The sequence below is a fragment of the Lepeophtheirus salmonis genome, chromosome 4 (assembly GCF_016086655.4).
Source record: "Lepeophtheirus salmonis chromosome 4, UVic_Lsal_1.4, whole genome shotgun sequence".
Lineage (NCBI taxonomy): Eukaryota > Metazoa > Arthropoda > Copepoda > Siphonostomatoida > Caligidae > Lepeophtheirus > Lepeophtheirus salmonis.
The window spans coordinates 51,184,995-51,199,570 of NC_052134.2; the positions used below are offsets into that span (position 1 = coordinate 51,184,995).

At 33.4% G+C, this 14,576-nt stretch overlaps 2 protein-coding genes, 1 long non-coding RNA gene and 1 other non-coding gene across 4 annotated transcripts; all 4 read right to left on the reverse strand.

Moving 5' to 3' along the window:
- Positions 1-3,137: 3,137 nt before the first annotated feature.
- Positions 3,138-4,124, reverse strand: LOC121116161 (uncharacterized). The gene is made up of 3 exons (XR_005863783.2): positions 4,025-4,124; positions 3,772-3,946; positions 3,138-3,490 (listed from the first exon to the last, which is right to left on the reverse strand). It is a non-coding gene; the product is annotated as an uncharacterized lncRNA (long non-coding RNA).
- Positions 4,125-7,004: 2,880 nt separating this feature from the next.
- Positions 7,005-8,143, reverse strand: Vta1 (vesicle trafficking 1). The gene is made up of 2 exons (XM_040710396.2): positions 7,779-8,143; positions 7,005-7,701 (listed from the first exon to the last, which is right to left on the reverse strand). Exons 1-2 carry the CDS (start codon positions 8,061-8,063, stop codon positions 7,192-7,194), a joined length of 795 nt encoding a protein of 264 aa, XP_040566330.1. The 5' UTR covers positions 8,064-8,143; the 3' UTR covers positions 7,005-7,191.
- Positions 8,144-9,849: 1,706 nt separating this feature from the next.
- Positions 9,850-11,154, reverse strand: LOC121116163 (uncharacterized). The gene is made up of 2 exons (XR_011779882.1): positions 10,951-11,154; positions 9,850-10,896 (listed from the first exon to the last, which is right to left on the reverse strand). It is a non-coding gene; the product is annotated as an uncharacterized protein (transcript).
- Positions 11,155-12,662: 1,508 nt separating this feature from the next.
- Positions 12,663-13,450, reverse strand: LOC121116164 (10 kDa heat shock protein, mitochondrial). Its single transcript, XM_040710399.2, has 2 exons — positions 13,313-13,450; positions 12,663-13,251 (listed from the first exon to the last, which is right to left on the reverse strand). Exons 1-2 carry the CDS (start codon positions 13,313-13,315, stop codon positions 12,946-12,948), a joined length of 309 nt encoding a protein of 102 aa, XP_040566333.1. The 5' UTR covers positions 13,316-13,450; the 3' UTR covers positions 12,663-12,945.
- Between the last annotated feature and the right edge of the window lie 1,126 nt (positions 13,451-14,576).

A 14,576-nucleotide genomic window follows, 5' to 3' on the forward strand; every position in this document is an offset into this window, starting at 1 on the left:
TGGGGGTGTCGGTAAACAACAAAGGGCTGCGAAATGATTTCCAAAAGAGAAGAATACAATTTAAATTGTGCTATCAAAATTTAAATTATGATGAATGGCCATATTTTTTATAAGTCTCTTCTGGATCATTTAAAAAAGAAATTTCCAGAAGATGGTGCTCCACAAAAACATATTAGATACGACGAAGGGGGTCTGCAGGGGGAGGGGGATGGAAGGGCTATAGTCCCCCCTCCCAAAGTTTTGTTTTTGACAATAACTTGTTTTACTTTTCAGGATAAAATTTTTTTATGGCAATATAGGAGCAAAAAACGTGTTTTTTTCTAAGAAAAAAAAACAAGGATTCAAATTATGTAGCACAGAGAAAATTGAAATTTTTGAAATTTTTTCAAAAACCAAGTTATCTATTTTTACAAAATACACTACAAATTTATATATTCAAATTGCAATGAGAAATGAAGGGGTCTCACATTATCTAGCCACATATTTTAATGGTGAAACTTAAAAAAGTTTTGGAGCCACTGATTTAGACTACTAGGTGCGTAGTTAATATCTTGACACTTATTAAAGACAGGAATAAGAAATTAAAAAGAAACATACGAGTAATTGATAAAAACTGTTGCATAATTAACACAATCAACCAATGATTGAGTTGAGAAATGAGACTAGTACACAATTCACAAATTTCCATTCGCGCACTCCAACCAGTTGAGCTTCTCCAAGAGCAACTTCGACGCCGTTAGCAAGTCCAAAACGTTGGAGAGGAAGAAGTGCTCTGACAAAAAGACCAAACAGTACTCGGAGGAGTTAAAAAAAAACAGCCCAGGTCAATCTCTTCAAGTCTATAAGGGGAAATACAAGAGATCTCGGGGGTTAACACCAGACTCTACAGAGATCTTTTAAAAAAATTGGTGGAAAGTGCATTGTAAGGGTAGAGAGGCCACTTTTGACACCAGCAAGGAAAGTAACCAATCTCCTCCTATGCAAAACTCTTTTGAATGAGTTTTTTGAGTTCTTTTGAACTTTTTTGACACTTTCTGCCCTCCTACAGACCCGATGTCAACCCACTCAACGTCACCTTTTGGGTGTATGTCAAGAAGAAGGCATGTAGTGCCCTTTATCCAAACACCGAGACCCTCAAAGCCACTGTCAGGCAGCACTGGGACGCCTGGACAGAGGACTACATCTGCCTTCTGCATCCTCCTGGAAACCATCATAGCCGCTAAGGATGGCTACATAAATGATTAAGAGAGCTCAGAGTCAGGCACAAATCCATCTATAGTATTAAGTTTTTTGAAATTCTATTGTTAATTTATAAATTATATCTTGTTTAAGTTTCAGATTCAATGTGTTCGAATTTTAATGCACCACTCGGTATTTACAACGTCACGAAGACAATTGATGTCTGTATTGGCATACAGACGAGCTTCAACAAGATGGTGATCCGGCAAACACAGCAGAGGTTACGCAGTCCTTGTTTGAGACCAAAGTTCCATTATGTCCGAAAGCAATGTAGTATTATGCTCAAATTTTCCTTCTGGACGCATTTCGAGGGTAGGGCCTGCCAGACACAGGCACGGAATGTCAAAGCTCTCAAGATGTACGTTGAAACTCAGTTGCACACAATTACATTATGAGCACCTGTCAGAGCTTCCACCGGTGCACCAGGGGCATTATCAAATTTGATGGAGGGTACTTTGAAGATTAAAAATGTGCCAAGATCTGTACAAAGTATGGCTAATGTTGCTCCCCTAGTCCACAGATTGAAAATCTCTAGTTTTCAATTACGCACACAAAAAAATTTAATTTTTTTGACGGATTTTGTATTTTTTGAAAAAAATATATGAAAGATTTAAAAAAAAAAGATAAAACTTAAACAAAGGGGCCTTTTCTTAGGAATAAAGTTACATATTTTTATTTTTCATATTGGATATCAAGAACCTGAAAATCTGGAGGACCTTGTCCTCCTGCAAGCCTATAAACATTGTGAAGAGACGAAGAGAATTTTATCAATATTTGTTCAAATAGGTTGACTTGGCAATAACTTTTTTGTCCGCTGGGGGTGTTGCGTATATTTGAATATTACTCTATCACGGTGTTACCTCACTAACACAAAAATGTCCTATATATTTTGTCGTCAGCTGTCGATTCCCTCAGATTTCTAAGAATTCATTGTCTATACTTATCCTCCGTTTCCAAAAGAAAATACAATAACTTTGGCTATCACATGGCAATACAAATTGATAGCTACGCTTATAATAGAATATTACTCAGGAATATAATAATACCGTATCGAATAATATACTATGTAGATTTTAATATTACGAAATATGTATATGATTCATTGTAAAAATGAGGTTTAAGAAGTAATATGACGCTGATAGTCTGGGAGTTACATAAGTGATATATAGAAGCTGAGTTACATAAGTGATATATAGAAGCTTGTATGATTGACTTATTTGCCTAACTCTTTTTTCTTTAATTTTTCGGAGGACAGGTTGCGTGATACAAGAAAGTTAACGACGTCATAACTGTTTCCCCCAACAGGTGGGACTCGACACCAAATGGGATGGAGTTACCAATGGCAATGAGTGGTTAATTGATTTTGAAATTAATTTGAATATTATATCTGCATATCCGAATGTCATAAATATATATGAATTCAATTAATCTGAATGGACGGAGATTCATATATACAAATTATTCTAATAGAAATCACCAAGGTTAATAGAAATACAAGGTTATACCATAACGCGTGTACAACTGATCTTTGACTTCCACCACGCTTTTAATATTGACGTCATAGCAGATGAGTGGTTGTGTGTTTTTTGACAATCTGCCTATCTTGCATAGCAGTCGGTACGATACATAAAATTGAAAATCTTGCAACCCCGATTACATGATGGTTTAACCTTGTATATCTATTAACCTTGAGAAGTAACGAACTATTTTTACCTAAAGAGCTAAATCATTTTGTTTATTTTTCCTTCGCTCGCATGATGTAGTTTAAATCTAACAGGTTTCGTGGGATTTTTATTCTCTCTTGCTTAGATATTATGGGTATATTAGAGAAGGCGCAAAATCAGTTGGTATTTAGGCAACTTTTCCCCACTATCTAATTATACAAAATACAATGTAAATTTTTGAGTAAGTAGTGATAATTTTACTTTCAATCATCATTATTTATTCATGACTATATAATCCATTAAAAATCGTACAATCTATGACAAATAGAACTAGTAATATTGTATGGAAATGAATTCAATAAGTCAAATTGGTGGTAAAAAATCTTCAGACGAAATCATCCTTTAAAACAAGGGAATAATGATTAATTCACCATGGTTCACGTTTTTCAATCGTTTTTGTTATTGTGTTCTTTGGCCCGAACTTTAGGTATGCGGCAAAACCGAAACCAAATAATGCAAAAATAGCAATCATCCAATTTGTTGTAAAAATTCTCGCTTTGTACTTGGCAATATTCATTTTTGATACACTAGGATATGATACAGAAAAAAAAAATATAATTAATAGAAATGAGTGTTGTGGGGGTCCTTATTTATTAGGTCCAGTCCAGTCTTGGGACTGATCCTTAAGACCGCCGGACTCTCAGTACTAGAACTGATTCAAAAAGAAGTAATAAAGTTGCGTGACGTCATCGAACACTACATTTTATAAGTTTTTAGGACTGAACTGGACCGGACTAAGATTGAATTTGACAGTCTTCAATCCTAAGTAAAGCTCGACACAACAACGGTGACGAAAGAAAAAACCCACCTGGGCTCCCCATCGCCACGATCGTTAAATTTATCATAAATGATCTTATCTGTTTTTTTAGACGTTATACAACGAACACCTCCTAAGGGTCCTAAATGTCGTTTACCACGAGATGCTTGGGTAATGAGCGAAAATGAGCGTTGAGCTACGCAGTTGAAAATCATTACGGAAACGGCTGGAGGAAGCAAATAAGTATGTTACAATTATTAAATGAACGAATTCAAAAAAATTATAAATAAAAAGATGAACGAACCTTCAGAACGAACGAACTTATCCAATCAAGAGCCAAATGTTACTACTCTGTTTTTACTAATATGATTTATAGTTAAGATTTCTGATACTTTAGAACCAGTCTCAAGGGATAAACCTGTTTATCAATTCGATTTGGAATAAACTCATTTTAATAAAGCTTAAATTGCCATATTACAACATTTATGCTCTATGCTTAGCTTCTCAATACCGTAATCCTGGATTAGGGGGTGGGAGGTCTTGTCCATAACTCTAACTAACACCAATCTGCCATCTAATAATGGATTTAGGCTCCTCATTGTAGATTCAGTTCTTTTATTATATATATATAAATAGAATAATTTGTATTACTTTTCAGTTCTTGGAGCCAGAGCTGAACATAGTAAATTTTTCGGATCTCGATTGTAGTACCACCAAGAACAATAATTTAAATTTTCTCCGTTCAATTCTTAACTTCCTTATTCAAAATGACTAGGATTAGACTGGGCAAGGTTGTCTTTTATGAGCAGTGATCAAAATCATGTGTATAATGGCATGTTAAAAAAAAGAAACCCAAAATCAACATGGAATGTTTTGGAGGAGATCAGCTACAATCAGCAGTGACAATGGAGGACGGTGAGAACGAAATAAACAAGAACAATTCCAAATATTACTCCAATGTCGATCCCCAATTCTACTCTGAGTCCAACGATGACTTACAATTATAACCCCACAACAAATCCTCAGGGATACACTCCGTCTTTTATGGACACATACGAATGTTTAATCGGCTTTAGAATATAACAGAAACTATTTAGGAAAGGATGTTCACTGCTCACGAATTAGATAATAATGACAACGTCGAAAGAAAAGAAAATTCATTCTTATATTACACATTCCAAAAACACTGGCCTCCTAAACAGTTCATAGGATTAACATCATTAGGCATAAATTATAACAACTTGGCTCTGGCGCTAGAAAGTATTTGAAATTGGGGTTCAAATTATATAGGTGACGTCATATAGGGAATGAGCATCATTTGGGGGGGGATGGAGGTGGGGCAGTCAGGTTTTTTTCTTACATTTTCGACAGGATATTTTTGATTATTTTAGAAGCCAAATTTTTATCATTTGTCTTCAAAGCTTTTTAGTGTTAAATTTTTGGGAAATAGACTAAATTTGAATGAATAACTTTATTGAAATGGTTTCCTATGGTCCCGGCACACTAGGTGTGCTCATGAAAAGCGGAAAGTATTACTGAGGATTTGTTGGGAAGTTAATTTTTAATAAAGTAAAGTTTGTCTGTTTGTTGATTCTTACTTACTATGGACAATGGCCGGTATTACAGCTATTACGTTATAAGTCGTCATATTAGAGGGATAAATTCGTAATGACCAAGGACCACTATTAGAATTGTAAAAAATATGACATGCCGATATGTTAAAAAACCCCAAATATGACCTTCTAAACTGACAATATGAAGAATGTTTAGAAGGAGAGTATTACCTTTTATTAGATGATCTGCAAGAATTTATTATGAATAGTGATGCGACAATTAAAAAAAAAAAATCTTAATACCGATTTTAAATAACATTTAAAGAATACAATTTTGCTATCAAAGGCGTCTACATGGTTATATTTTAGGAGGATGCCATGGATTTAGGATATTTTGGAAAAAAAATTGAAAAATTAAATTTCAAATATTAATTTTTTTCAAAAATATACAACTAATCACAAAAAGTTGAATTTTTAGGAAAAAGATTTCAAAAAACAATATATATTCGCAAAAAATTAAAAAAATTTGAAGGAAATTTGTCCAAATCCACAAAACATAAATATTTTTTGAAAAAATTTTAAAAATCCATGGCTGCTCTAAAAAAAATGTAAAAAAATTCAAAAATTAAATTTCGAATATAAAATTTTTTGAAAAAAAAAATTTAATATTACATTTTTCTTAGAAAAATTTCAAAAATACTTAGTTATTCACAGAAAGTTATATTTTTATGAAAAAACTTCAAAAATTTAATTAAATTTTCTTCTAAAAAACAAAAATTCCTTAATTTTGGAGGGAGCAATTTTTTTTTCATCACCTAAAAAAGTAATAAATAGTTAAATACTAGTAATAAATAAAAATCGGAATCGCAAATGAAACATTATTTTCCTGATGCCGATTCCAGAAAAAACACCCGATTCTCTAATTAATCATCCCATCACTAATTATGAATTATAATATTATACAAGAAGATTTTTTTAAATTGTTATAACTATAAAAGTTCTGCAAAATTTAGTGAGACTATGGCCACTATGGTTCCGCCCCCTTGGAAACTTTACTTTAACTCACAACACGATTCGGGTTTCTTAATATACGATTTGTACCGCTTTCCAGATCCGTATCTGAATACATTGGGTCAAACACGCGATTTTGGTCATTTTAAGGTTATTCTCAAACATGTAGAACCACAACTCAGTTATCAATTTTGTCATTCTGTCACTCGAGATCCATCATTACTAACATCCTTAATTCTGATTAAAAGATTATTGAGGATTCGTCTAATTATATATACAATATAATTGCATGCAGTTCATCTTGTTCAGACTTGAGATGTTAAATTATTTGGGGAATATTGTAAATTTTCAAGCTTCGTGGAACGAAATTCTCGGGTTTTTTATTTTATTTTCGATGTGACATTTTTAATAGAAAACATTTGATTTGTCAACTTGATTATTTTAGAAAATGGCATCGATTAATTTTCTGAAATAATTCGAAATATTAAATTCCATATCCGCGTGGATGAATTAGAATACATTTAGAAAAGACCCGTTTCGGATATTCTTTAGACTGATGTATTCAATAATATCTTAGATCTCCTGATGTTTCTATTTTAATTTTTTTTTTGGGTAGGTATAAATATTTAGTTTTATTCTGCCTGAACTGTTGAACTCTGCTTAAAAGAGTAGTAGATTTAAATTCTCTTAGAAACAATCGAATGAAATAATGAAAATATATACTTGATAAAAATGTGCATATTTATAATTTAACCATGGACAGGCACAATCTAGGACGACTTTTATACGTACACGGACTCATGACAAAGTCAATAAATAATAATAATATTTCGTTAATTAATTATTAATATATAATTTAATATATTTTTGATGGAATGGCCCGTCGAAGAAATTGTAATTCTCATCATTAATGACTCAAAGCACCTATTTGCAATAATTGTAGAGCTTTTTCCAAATTTTCAATAGCAGATTGTTTATTCGCAAAGTCTAGAGCATTTGTCGCATATTTACAATACTTTTGTGCCTGAATTACAACATGGGGATCCATTTCTTCCTCCCTTCTGGATGAGGCAGGCAGATTAACTTCTTCCTCCTCGACAACGTTGCTATCCTGAGGTTGATGATATGAAGAGGAGGCTCCAATTACAGGAGTCAAATTGTTATCTTTTCCCTCGTCTTCTTCTTGATCTGATGTTTCATGCTCTTCCGAACCAGGTGTAGGAGTGATCCCCTCTTTCAGACATTTATGAATATAGGCTGCTCTCCACTTGGCATATTTCTTTATTCGTAGGATATCTTGAGTTTGCTCTCCAAATGTTGAAAGTATCTCCAATATGTTCCCAGCAGTGTAGAAGGCCTTAATGACATTTTTGTTAAAGCGGGATGCGCGATCCTCTTTGTCAGCCCATGAGAATAACTATAATACATAAATGATAATTAATTAAATTAAATATTGTTAAAATCTACATTAACAATTTTTAAACTGATAGTGACCTTAAGTGCGTAGTTTTCCATATGAGCATTGGCAACCACATTGGATGTCACTTCCTCTCTATTATTAAGCACTTTCTTCTCTGATTCAAGCCAATCCATGAGAGGGAGCAAGACTCCAAGGGCCTCTTTGGATTTTTTGTCCAATTTCATTCCAATTTCCAGGGCGTGGACACGCGCCCAATAAGTGACGACCGGATCCCTATTTTCATGCTCGGAGGCAACATTCAAAAAGTGAGCAATGGCCTTCAAAGATGAAGGAATTGGAGGTATTTTGAGGGATCCCATTTCAATAATTTTTTTATCCGCACTGCCTACTTGAAAAGTCTTATTAATAAAAATATCTTCTCTATTCTACTATGACGTCACATGTAAATTTTGACAGCTACGGATAGTAATAAAAACAACCCGTAAGTTCTATTGAAACCGGGAGTAGCACCAGATCTACCGTACAACCTCAACGGTGGGGTTAATAACTTTTAAAAGAACAATGATGGCACCCCTGACTAATATTTTGTTGTCAAAATCGTTGAAAATAACTCATTCCTACTCATCCTGATAGAAAGATAATAGAAAATCTATTTCAGTTTTTAGCTCATTGACATTTTGCTAATAATATGGATTTGATTCCTTTTAAGATACAAATGATATTTTGGAAAATAAAGTTTAGGAACTAAACTTTAGACTTGGTTATTTATCAACCCATTAATTTGTTCATAACAAAATTAACGATCAAACATAAGAAGTAGAGAAAAATATTTTTCTATATACTAACGCAACAAATTATCATTTCCTTTTGTAGGAAAAACATTAAATTAATAAAAATAAAATGAATACTTTTACCCTTTTATCTAAAGAATAGATAACTAACTTTTTAAGGCTAGTTAGACAAAACTACCTTCAATTCAGTATATTAGTAAACTTCTTATCAAACAAATGAAAAAAAAAAAAAAAATACAGATATTCGTAATTTTAAAAATATTGTTAGTTTCGAAATTGACAAAATTCATTTTTATAGTTAAAATCGTAATTTAAAAATATCCAAAACATAATTAAGTACGAATCAATCCGATAATATATTAAATCCAAAATTCGTCAATATCTATTAAATAATTCTGAGTGTTGATATATATATTTATTACTATTCCTCCTAGAGGTATAAAGGTTTTTGACGTATTGACCCCAAAACGGCTGGGTACATTGAGTAGATTTTGAACATGTGAGTCCTTTGGGAACCTGGGCTATTTTCATACCACTTTTTAATTACCTATAATTTGAACTGTCTAGCTTGAAAATGAGGTCACTAGTCCTTAATAAGTATTTTTTAATGACTATTTGGACAAGGAATCATGGCAAAACAGAGGAAGATACAGAGTTGCGTCATGAAAAAAAAGAAGTTGGTCTATTGTCTGAAACAAACTATTCATTTACCCTGTTCTAAACCTCAGGACGTCTTTAATGGCAATATTTTTGCTCAAAACTAATTTTTATAATAAAACCTCAGGGTATTGCATAAAACTCTATAATAAGTAATAACTAGAGAAGTGACAATGCTTGCATTTTTAAGTTTGTGAGAACACAATCTACTTGTACAAGTGGACAATACATTGTATATTCGCAAGCTTAAAAATGAGCGCGTTTTCACTTCTCTTATAATAACTAAATCTAAGGATGCATGAAAAAAGTAGCCTTATTAAGTACAAATTATTAAAAAAATCCAACAAAATAATGATATTATTTTTGAAAATAAGTTGCATAATTTCTCTAATAAAAGTTTTTTAAATTCAATCTAATCAAACATACTACGTCAGTGGTCGGGGAACAGGGGTAAATGACTCCAAATGGGGTATATAAAAAATTCTTTGGGGTGATTGGATTGGATGGTATTTACATGCTATAAAGAAAGAATTTTACTGTCTTTTGTTAAATGAAATAAACATCATTATACTAGTTTGGGGTAAATTAATTTTACTACAAGTTCTTTTGGGATATTGCTAAAAATAGTTACCCGACCCCTGTATTTCAAACAAAGTCGAGGGGTTCAGATAGTAAAAATTGTCATATAGTTGGAACATTTGTGTAGGTACATAATTGGTTTATTTCTACAATGGAAGGTCACCATAACAACATAATTTTAGACGTATATTCTTTTAGCAAAAATATATACAAAATAATCATATACCAGAATAAAACATAAGTCCGATGAATGAAATATATCACAGTAGGTATCTATACACCATCATAATCACTGTTTAAAAAGAGAGGGGTGGGGAAATGAGGCATTTATGAAGGATGTTTTTAAAACTGTTGTGGGACGTAAAAATGGGGATTTCCAAATGATATATATGTAACTCAGACAACAACTGAACAACACTTGAGAGGAGTCAAAGGATTTGTAAGTCTGTTATTGATAAGCATCCTAGCTGAGTTGGCAAGCCCTCACCATAATCAATTGTAAAAGTATAAAAATGGGAGACATTAGCTCGGAGTAATCCATAACGGCTTCACCACTCAGTTTCTGACATAAGAAATACTTGAATACAAGAAGAACCATAAGGACAAAGAGAGACCAAGCCATTCTAATTTGAGCGGATTTGTAGGATCCATCCAGATGCATCCTAATATAAATGATAATAACGAAATAGGCATTTAAGCCATCTGAGACGAAGAGAGGTGAAAATACTAGCCACCATGACCAATGACCTAGAAGCCCTTCAACTTTACATGTGAGGAAAATGGTGAAGAGTGTGAAGCAAATGAGACCCACAAAGATCTCAAAGACAGTGAGGCCAAACCATCGGAGGATTTCACGGAGTTGAAAAAACATGACTAAGACTACTAGTTACTACCATTAGCTACAGAGCAACTAGTACTTGGGTCCGAGTGATTAGTTCCTTGCAGCGTGAGGAGGATCTTCACATTGGGCTGGGGTAGAAGTCCTTGATCCCTAGTCCTTTTAGTTTGAGATGTTCTAATGGATATGTCGAGGTCGGGGAATTCTTTTTTGAGATTATTGGAAAGATTAATAACGGATGGGATCCACTCGCCGCTTCCATCAAGAGATAGTTCTTGTCGTTTACTATTGCTGGATTCCTGAATCTCCTTCAAGACACCCTTAATACTTGAAAGAAGAAATAAACATGATCTCTAGAAATAAAGGAAAACATTTCTTTACTTGCTAAACAAGGCTTTAGCGTCTGTATCCTGGGAGAAATGGTAGCCATGAGAATTTGAAACAACGCGTTTTGCCATATAATTGTATTATTTAATAGAAATACAATAATCGAGCAGTAATTCGTGAATTTGAGTTGGACATCAAACCGATCAAAGAGCCATAGGACCCTGCAATTCGATGCGCTTGCGTATCTTCTTTTATTACGTCATCCATTTCGCATTTAAATGACTCAAGGCTGTCATTCACTGTCACATGGTCTTTTTGATCGGCGATCTAGCTCTCACCCACCAACCATATTAATTCATTGATAGCATAATCATTACTATTGAATTATGTATTTAATTATTTATATCCAACAATCAATAGGTAAAATTATTATCTATCGCTTTTAGATATATACATATTAATATTACTTGCTGAGAAAAATGTGCTTCCATATTAATATTATGTTGAGTTATATCGTCCAGGAAATGGGAAATCTCCTTATAACAGAAACTGCATTTAAACCATTAATGCCGAGCGGCAAAATTTTTCTTTTCATACATCAAAATTAGAAATACTTAGGCGAAACAATGCATTAATATGTTCATGAATATTCTCATTTATACAATTACGTAATGCTTTTTATAGCATTAGATACATATATGGTTGGAAGAGAGAGAGATGAAGGTGAAAACCTTAAGATCAAAATCGTATGTTATGTGTATTGTTTTCAATATTTCTGGTTGGAAAAGCTTTCCCATGTTAATTAGTCATACAGTGTTGTGATTCAATACAATTTTTATTAGACTGAATGATTAAAGTAAACCTATGATTTTATTCCCGGTTAGCATATAACCCCGCCGGTCTATATTTCGTCAATACTGGACATATGTTTATTTTTATCAAATTAAAGAATGTTAAATTGTTCAGTGTCAAAATTACTGCAAAGTAACGGTGGGCATTAATAAGTATTGACTATTGAGTACCTTAGTCAATTCATATGCCAAATCACTCATTTCTAAAAGTGAGGAAATCATATCTTTCTTCAACTATGAACATTATTATGATTAAAGATGCAAGCATTGTACTAAATTCTCATGAGTGCAAACCAAAAAGAATAGTATATTTTGACAAGTTTGATAGACATTATGATTGAATTGCAATCTTGACTCATAATTCAAATAATGTTTTGTTCCTCTTTTGTATTGTTATACGAAAACCACGCTCTTATAAAACAATCTACGACGATAATCTTTAAGTAATGGGAATTACGCTCAAAATTAAGGTAGAACAAAATAAAAAACGAAGCTATATCCTTCGAGATCTAAAAGAAACACGAACATAAACCAAGAATTAGTGGGACCTAACTTCTTCTTACTTGCCTTCATAAGAGCTATGATCAGGAGGAGTGAAACCATGTCCACATAACATTTTGCTTTCCTTCATGTTCACTAAAATAAAAATAGCTTTCAGGGACATAAACCGAATTAAAGACTTGTCAAAATGTAAGTAATTATCGACTTTTTCTTTCCAATAAAAACCAAATACGAGAAAACTGAGTAGGGAATTCATTAGTTTGAGATACAACGAAGAAATAACATGACAAATCTACAGCTGGAAAAGAAATCCGTTCTTGGAACATTCTTTATCCTGGTATTCCTTGTATATATGAGGGGGTATTATGGAGCTTTCCACACTGAGGTAATGTATTCAATTGAAGATAAATTAGATTTAAAAAAATGTTTTTTTATTGTCTTCATCACAGCAACGTATATAATAAAATAGAATACTATGATTAATAACCCGTTCGTTTATTATAAGTCATTTAATTATCTCTATATAATTCTGGTGTTGGGGGTTTTTTTTTTTTTTTTTAAAGAGTCCATGACTTAATAAATGACCTGAATATCCCAACACAAATAAACCATGGGACATCAAGAAGGATAAGTTTGGAAGTTTCTTAAAAAACGATAGCTACTTTATCATCTTTCGCTTAGGTGATGCAACTAAAGCTTAACTATCAGAAAACTTTGCAATGATTTCAGCTTCTCTAAAAAGCGAATACTCCTTATCCTCAAACGTAAGCTTCGACCCTCCAAATTCCGGCAACAAAACTGTGTCTCCCTCTTTAAGAGACATGGGATTCAGAGCTCCGGATTCACTTCTGGATCCAGGTCCGACGGCGATCACAGTTGCTTCTCGAACATTGTCTTGTGCTTTTTCTGGAAGGAGGATTCCACTTTTGGTCTTGGAAATGGCGTCTCCCCTTTGAACTAAAACGCGGTCCATCAAAGGCTTGAATCGTCGGAGTGTATTGGCCTGTTAAGTCAAGGAATTGGAATATAATTGAAATGTTAGGAATTACTTGACATATGCTTACCATTTTGAAAAAGAGTATTTGTAATATGAAGTTCCGGAAGAGCAAGCAAGACAAAGTTGGTACACGTTTTGAACAGAAGTGATCTGATATAGACTTCTTTTTTTAATATGAAAAGAAGGAAAAAAGGAAGAAGGTAGAAGAAGCCTGCCATCCATAGCCTGCTTCCACGTACCACCTAAAGCAAAAAAAAAAGGAGCAGAACGAAAACCATGTGATCAATTTTTGTACAATGTACTAGTTCTGGCGATACTTTCTTTTTTATCCGCTAGAAGCGTTAAATATTACTCCATAACTGACTACGCTGCTTCTATAAATTTACGTACATGGTAAGCTCTGCGAAGCAAAAGAAAAGTTGGATACGAGCCCCTAAGGGAAAATTATACCTGCCGACATTTAGGATATCATAAAAAGCGACACCTTGGGTGGAAAAAAGATAGCTTTACGACCATTTTCCATGTATCTCCTCAAGCTAACAGGCGTGTTTCGCCTCTTTGTTTTAAAGCTTTAATGCCACTAGGTTTTTTTTCTTTTTTATATTTTCAAGAATATTAATAAATATGTAAACATGTTTTTCTCGCATTTTCCATCAACATGGCCGACGGTGGATCATGAATCTAGCTACTCTTTCAAAACTTGAACTTGAATGATGATTATACTTTTTACACTCAGAATGTACAAGTTGCAACCAAAAAATGAGATTAAACTATGCACATATTTTATCACATTTTTGTGTATTTAACAATATCGGATTTTGAGGTTGTGTTAGAAATGAAATGCCGTTCAAAATTTAAGTGTATATTGAAACCGGTAATCGATGACTTCATATAAGGACAATTCATATAAAACACTTTTGCATAAGGACATTTTGTATAAAAACAATTTCATATAAAACCATTTGGTAAGGAAACGGTACATAAGACTATGAATTGTCATTTTGAACCCCTAATGTTGGGGATTTTTTTGGGTATCACCGATACTTAAGTCTTAAGTAACTAGTAAGAGCCCCTCACAACCCCCCAATTGTGCCCCGAATATTTGGGGATATTTTCGGTAGAAATGGGTCCCAAAGCAGGATGCAACCCACTACTAATACTTGAAGTAACTACTAAGAGCCTCTCACAACCCCTCAATTTTATCCCGAATGTTGGGTATGTTTTCAGGTACCGACGGGTACAAAAACGGGAAGTAACCCACCGCCAATACTTGAAGAAATCACTAAGATCCCCTTACAGTCGGCGGTGGGTTGCATCCCGTTTTGGAAACC

Coding starts and splice junctions, on each gene's coding strand:
- Vta1 (XM_040710396.2), bottom strand. CDS start 8,063: ATGGGATCCCTCAAAATACCTCCAATTCCTTCATCTTTGAAGGCCATT. Junction 7,702..7,778: donor TGGAAAACTACGCACTTAAG/GTCACTATCAGT, acceptor TATGTATTATAG/TTATTCTCATGGGCTGACAA.